The sequence below is a fragment of the Hipposideros armiger genome, unplaced genomic scaffold (genome assembly GCF_001890085.2).
Source record: "Hipposideros armiger isolate ML-2016 unplaced genomic scaffold, ASM189008v1 scaffold_59, whole genome shotgun sequence".
NCBI lineage: Eukaryota > Metazoa > Chordata > Mammalia > Chiroptera > Hipposideridae > Hipposideros > Hipposideros armiger.
Window position 1 is genome coordinate 3,099,180 of NW_017731409.1, and position 6,840 is coordinate 3,106,019.

A 6,840-nucleotide genomic window follows, 5' to 3' on the forward strand; every position below is an offset into this window, starting at 1 on the left:
AGCGAGCTCTTAACCAACTGAGCCACTTGGCCAGCCCGGTTTTTTTTTTTTTTTAAATAAAAGGTGATCTGTCTGGGAGGGTATGTTCATGTAGAAGATAATACGCATGATTTCTAGTAAATATACAACTGCAAAAAATTAATTCATGAAATAGAAAGCGACATTATAGTAAAGTACATGCTGATAAAGAATGGGATTGACTCATGATCAAGAACATTAAAATTGGAACATATAAAACTCAAAAGTTTTGTGCTATATACAGCTTTCTAATATAAAATATTACAAACATATTCAATATATTCAAATATAGTTATTACAAATAATTATTTTATACTTACAAATAATTATAAATTATTCAAAAAAAGCTTAAAATTGATGTGAATGAATTCAATCTCACTTTCCCAAACAAAGAAACTATTAATCATCTCCCCTGCTCAGTATCTACTGCCACATTGGCAAGGCATCATCAGTCATTAGCTCTACTCCTTGAAAGTCAATCATTAATCATAACACTATCCCTTCTTCTAAAATCTCTTCTATTTCTAAAAACTGTTCTATAACTTTACTTCTGTTTAAACTATTTTGTGTGTTTCATTATATGTAACAAATTGTTAGAGAAGAAGAAACTGTTCAACTTAAATCATTCTCAGCTACAACTCTTTTGAAAAAAGTTACACCAACCATAAAGTTTTAAATTATACTTAGTACTAAAAACCAAATACTCACAAAGAAGGATCTTGTACGAGATCTTTGAGATTTATCCCACTGCGATCTTCTGCAAGATTCCTGAAGCAACTATCACTCACTAAACAGGAAAGTAGGAAAGAAAAAGAAAATTAATTTTTGTGTGCATGTCATTTAAATTACTGCTGACCAAAAGAGATTTTGAAATTAACGTTGATGTCTGCATACAGTTTTTCCCAACATCAATACTGATCAATTTCTGGGCTTGACATATTAAGCAACAAACATTAATATTCAATAACAAGCCAATCTAAGCACACAGACTTTATATAAATATAATATATATAAGAGTAAACATGTGGGTTTAAATTTTGTTCTACTTTTACAAGACTACCAACCAGCACATAGTGACCAGTCACAACAACTAAAAAAAAGATAAATTATCCCCCAAAATCATATTTTTAAAGATATTAGAGCACAATGGAAGCAAAATGGATAAACTAAGAGAAAAGTGATATCTCTTCTTAGCTAAGCTGAGCCTCTTGATTGTTTTAATTTCTCGGAGGATTTGCCATTTAGACACAAGCTGAGAATAAGAAAGAGAGAAACGAGGGATACTACCAAGGAAAAGAGAAACTAGCATAGTTTTTGATGGTTCATGAGCTGTTATGATAGATTGGAATCTTATGGAAGTCCCAAAAGTTTTCTCCTGGGATATTTGCTGGGGACTGGGACTGCACAAGTGGACTGGAGAGAAGGAAAGATTGGGCTAGACCAGAGGACCAATGTATTCTGTAGTGTTATGTTGATCAAGAGTCAAAGCCACACTACAACAGGCGGCATCTACCATTTTCAGTGTAGCATTTAAACAGATCTCCTCTCAAGACATTTGCTCTCAACCAAAAGCATCCCACCTTGAGAGGGCAGATGAGTAAAAGGAAGGAAAACCCAAAAGGTAGAGTAAAATCTCCCAACTTCACAGTTCATAAGTTCAAAGTCACACCAAAGAGAAATACCTGCAATACAAAAGGTCTTGCTCTTAAGACATTTAAAACCAGGGGTAGACTAGGTGTGTGTATGTATGTGTATAAGATAGATAGATAGATAGATAGATAGATAGATAGATAGATAGATAGATAGATCTCTAAACCTGTGACTCAAATCATCCAGCTCAATTCATGGTTGAATTGAGGAGATTAGCACTTCATCATTAGAGAGAAAATAACATTTAGGTCAATCTATGATCCTATAATAAACAGTATTTGGGATACAATAACAATTACAAAGCATGGCAAGGGACATAAAATGTGACCAATAGCCAAAAGAAAAATATATTGTTAAGTTGACCCATAGATGATACCAATTTAGAATACAAAGACTTCAAGACAACTATTTAATGTAAATTAAAGATGTAGCAAAATGTTTACAGTAGATAAACAAATTTCAACAGAGAATTTAAATCTATGAAAAAGAATCAAATAGTCATTTTAGAACTGAAAAATACAATATTTGAAATTAAAAAACCAGTGGGTGAGTTTTATAACTGACTCATCACAGCAAAACACAGGATTAGTAAACTTGAAGAGATCAGGAGAAAATATCTAACTAACATAAAGAGAGAGAAAAACAAATGAAAAGAACCGAGCTTAAGAGAGGTGGGAATCAAACAGCCCAAAGTAACTGCAACTGAGAAGAGGAGAGAGAGAGAATGGGGAAGAAGCAATGCTGTCAGGAAAAAAAAAACCCCACAAAGAATATTCCAAAACTGACACATTAACACACTGACTCAGGAAGTATAGCCAACCCAACACTGGAAAAAGTGAAAGAAAATCACTCTCAGCAGTGAAATGGCTGAAAATCAAAGATAACAAGAAAATCTTTAAAAAAAGGGAGGGGAGAAAAAGGACATACCACCATCAAAGGAAAAACAAAACTTACAGCTAAGGACCGGCCGAGTGGTGCGTTGGTTAAGAACTGGCTTGGGACGCCAGAGGGCCCCAGTTCGGATCCCACATATGAGGGCCAATGACACTGCCCTCTACAGCTAAGATGCTGCACANAAAATCTTTAAAAAAAAAAAATGCCAAGAACATATCACCTCACCCTCATTAGGATGGCTACTATAAAACAAACAAACAAACAAACAAAATCAGAAAATAATGAGCGTTGGTAAGGAAGTGAAGAAATTGGCACCCTTGTGTATTGTTGGAGGGAATGTAAAATGGTATAGCCACCAGGGAAAACAGTATGACAGTTCTTCAAAAAATTAAAAATAGAATTACCATATGATAAAGCAATTCCACCTGGGTATATAACCAAAAGAACTGAAAGCAGGGTCTCAAACAGGTATTTGCACATCCATGTTCAGAGCATCATTATTCACAATAGCCAAAAGGTAGAAGCAACCCAGTGTCCATTAATTGATGAATGAATAAACAAAATATGTGTGTATATGTATGGATGTATGTGTGTATGTGTGTGTGTGTATATATATGCATACATATATAAATGGAATAGTATCCACCCTTAAAAAGGAAGGGAATACAGATACATGTTACAACATGGACAAACTCCCTTGAGACTATTATGCTAAGTGAAATAAGCCAGTCACCAAAAGACAAATACTGTATCTATCATTCCACTTCTATGAGATTCCTAGAGTAGTCAAAATCATAAAAACAGAACAGTGGTTGCCAGAGGCTGAGAGAAGGGGTGAGGAGTTATTGTTAAATGGGTAGAGTTCTGCAAGATGAAAAAATTCTAGGGACTGGTTGCATAACAGCGTGTATATACTTAATAATACTGAACTTTACACTTCAAATTAGTTACGATGGTAAATTTTGTTACTGTTTATTTTACAACTTTAAAAAATACCAAGAACATTGATAAGAAGAAATAGTTCCTCATCCACAATATAATTTATCCAGAATTTAGGATTAAGAAGTCTTCTATTTTATTAAATCATCCTTTTTAATAAAGGTTTTAACTTGGTAATATCTTTTTCAAAATCTTGACATCACTGAAACAACTGAAAATATTCTCTGAGTACCATAGAGAAACACAACAGACTGACATAATTGTCATGTTGTGCCAAAATTTAAAGAACATAAACTTTCCCTATTTGACTATAAAGAAAATTTAAAAATGGCCAATTCTTCTATGAATTAAATAATTCTTCCTCTGACTTACATAACACACATCTAGAATGATCCTAAATATTTAAGAGCTTTTTCAAATTAAGTATAACGAGACAAACCTACCTATACCCCCCCACACACACACAACACATTCAGCATCAACACTATACATAGTATAAACAGGCATTCAATTTCTGTTAGTTCTTTTCATTCTTATGTTATTTTTCCTCTTTTGAGTCTTAAATGCCCTTTAATAATTTCTGTAAATGAATTTGTGTTCAAATAATTATGTTAAATAGTTTATAATCAATAAGAAATCTAAAGCATAAATATGGTAAGATGTTTTATCTTTCATCTTCAGCACAGAGTCAATGGAGATTTGAAGTATTTTTGAGAATTAACTCTAAAAGACCATAACTGAATATAACAAAATATGTTATATACAGTACCTCTGTTGCATGTAATAGTCATCTTGCCAGAAGAAACAGCATAAATGATTTTTAAAACTTAAGTAGCTCATATCCCTCCACTTAAAGAGAAAAAAAATTAATTATATCATGCTAAAAATAACTTCTTATATATATGAAAATTAGGTATCACATTAGATAAGTTTCCAATACAGTGATAACATCAAGTTATCTGACTTTTCAATGTGCCACTGAGACAACCACTAAAGCATGAGGTCTTATAACACAACTCAAATGGACAAATTATATATATAGTAGGGGAAATCAATCTTAAAATATTTATAATCATGAATAGAAGATAAACTATTACAACAGTTAAATTGTTTACTTCAAAATTTAAAATACATGCAAATTACTAATCCAAACAAACCCCTAGGTACATTCAGCAACAAAAAGTGAATGTCAAGTTCCTATACTTGGTCTTAAACTGAGCACCTACAGGATTGTGACAGAAACTATTCTCAGAGTACCCAAAGAAAGAGAGCTTCTCAGGTATCCCCTTCACCTCAACCTGCCACAAGCCATGTTCTGCTCTCACTATAACAACAGATCTAAAGTTCATAGCAAGATGAGAAAGTTCATCTTGCTTAGGGATTCACAACTTTCTTTTCTTCTATGGCATCTATCTGTCCTTAATCATGTTCACACAATATAGCTCACTCAGTTCATTCAAGCCCAATAATCAGTTTTACTAGAGTGACAGCAAAATCTTGAGGTGCATATTATATACAATTTAGATGAATTACAGAGGCCTATCACGTTATTCCAGTAACTTGACACAGATATGAACTAGTCACTTTTGTTCTGGCCTTTTCATTCTGCTCTGAGGCAGTAATCCCCTCAAACTTTTCATTCATTCATTCATTCACTCACACATTCAATTTTATTTCTGTGCTTTGTCCAAAGAAGTTCAGTACCTGCATATTTTTCTAAGACATGCTAACTATTTTTCCTTCTCTCTTTATTCTGTCCTACTTTCTATAAACATTAGCGATTAAAATACTCAATTTTTCTTTACATATCAACTCCTTTCAGCATCAGCAGCTCAAGTAGGTGAATCATAATACAAATCTGCCAAGCATATTAACACATAAAGTATTCATTCAATATTGTAATTTTTTAATTTAGGATATTTATTAAAATAACATGTACGCAATTTTAACAACCCTTACACGAATATGGAGTGCACATCAAATGTCAGTGATTTTTTAAGGAAGCGTTTTTTGAAAAAGAGTGACTTCCAACATATTTCCTACTCAATGTTACAACACAAACAAATCAACCCCATATAAAGCCATAGTGTTCATGAATCAGTAAACAAATAGTAAAAACTTATGTCAAGAGTCTGAAACAAAAAAGAGGCTTTAAGAAAAAAAATCCTTCCATGTGGGGTATGTACTGAGTAAGTGCTACAATAGAATGGTAACTCAGAATAAAATATTTCTCATAACAATTTAAAACAGTACACTGTTTTTTTCCACACTAGGCATTTCTTTCCGAATCCATGTTGCAAGAGCAAAAACTAATTCTTTCTCACTAAATTCTTACATTCTAAACTATTGCCAAATTAAGAGACTGATGCTAAATTTAAGGTAGTATCTAGCTACTTTAAAACAGAAGACTCAAAATTATTTTCTCCATCCAATGCAGTAGTGATCTGAGGTAATTTCTTTTTTAGAATACTAATATGAAATTTATAATTTAGTTACAGGTTGCATGATGAATATTATTCTACATTCTAGAAAGAAGTAACAAATTCTCTCAGAACACTATAGCTCATTATTATAATCACCTAGTTAAGTATAATTCTCCACAGCTCTTATATCATTAAAGTCCATATGTGCACATTTTTTTCCACAAAGACTGCATTAAATAGATACATAAATCCTATTCTACCAAAAATACACCTTACAAATAATACAATAATAGAATTATTTAATTTATTTGGTCAGATGGGTGAAATCTGTCCAAGAAATTATAAAGTTTCCTCCCGTATCCATAAGAAAAATAGAACTCTTCATGCAAATAAATGTTATGCAATATTCGTTTACTAGGAATATTTACATTCACCAGATTAATTATACTCTTGACTAAATATTTATAGGACTAACAGAGCAACTGTCACTCTTCAATGGAATAAAACTCAAGGAAAGAGAATATAGACAATCTTTTGAGTGAAGAAAAGAGAGATTAAGAAAAGAAAAAAACTGAAAGAGCTGGTTCTGGAAACTCTTTTCTGAACTCATTACATTATAAACTTCAATATTCAGTCATTTTCAGCATTCTGTGTTTTGTGACTGCACTTTTTTAAATGAATGGAAAATCATTAAGGAATCAATACTTTCAGGTTCAACACTTTTTTGTTTTTTATTCTTTATAATATTCTCAATAAATTACTTATAAAAGTTGTGGTCGTGCAGATTACATGTGATATGGAAGACTGATCTCCTGTGAAAATATATTTTACTGAATACATTATACATCATAAATGAAAGCATCTGCCAGCACTCAATTTTCCTATCTCTGCTGCCCTGAGCTTAACTAGTCATGAT

At 32.3% G+C, this 6,840-nt stretch overlaps 1 protein-coding gene across 1 annotated transcript in view; it reads right to left on the minus strand.

Annotated features, from left to right (window-relative positions):
* The window catches only part of GPHN (gephyrin), a 435,631-nt gene that overhangs the window by 362,427 nt on the left and 66,364 nt on the right, over positions 1 to 6,840 (minus strand). The window contains exon 2 of the mRNA XM_019641276.1: positions 727 to 805. Within this exon, the coding sequence (XP_019496821.1) occupies positions 727 to 805 (79 nt within the window). The remainder of the gene's footprint in view (positions 1 to 726; positions 806 to 6,840) is intronic.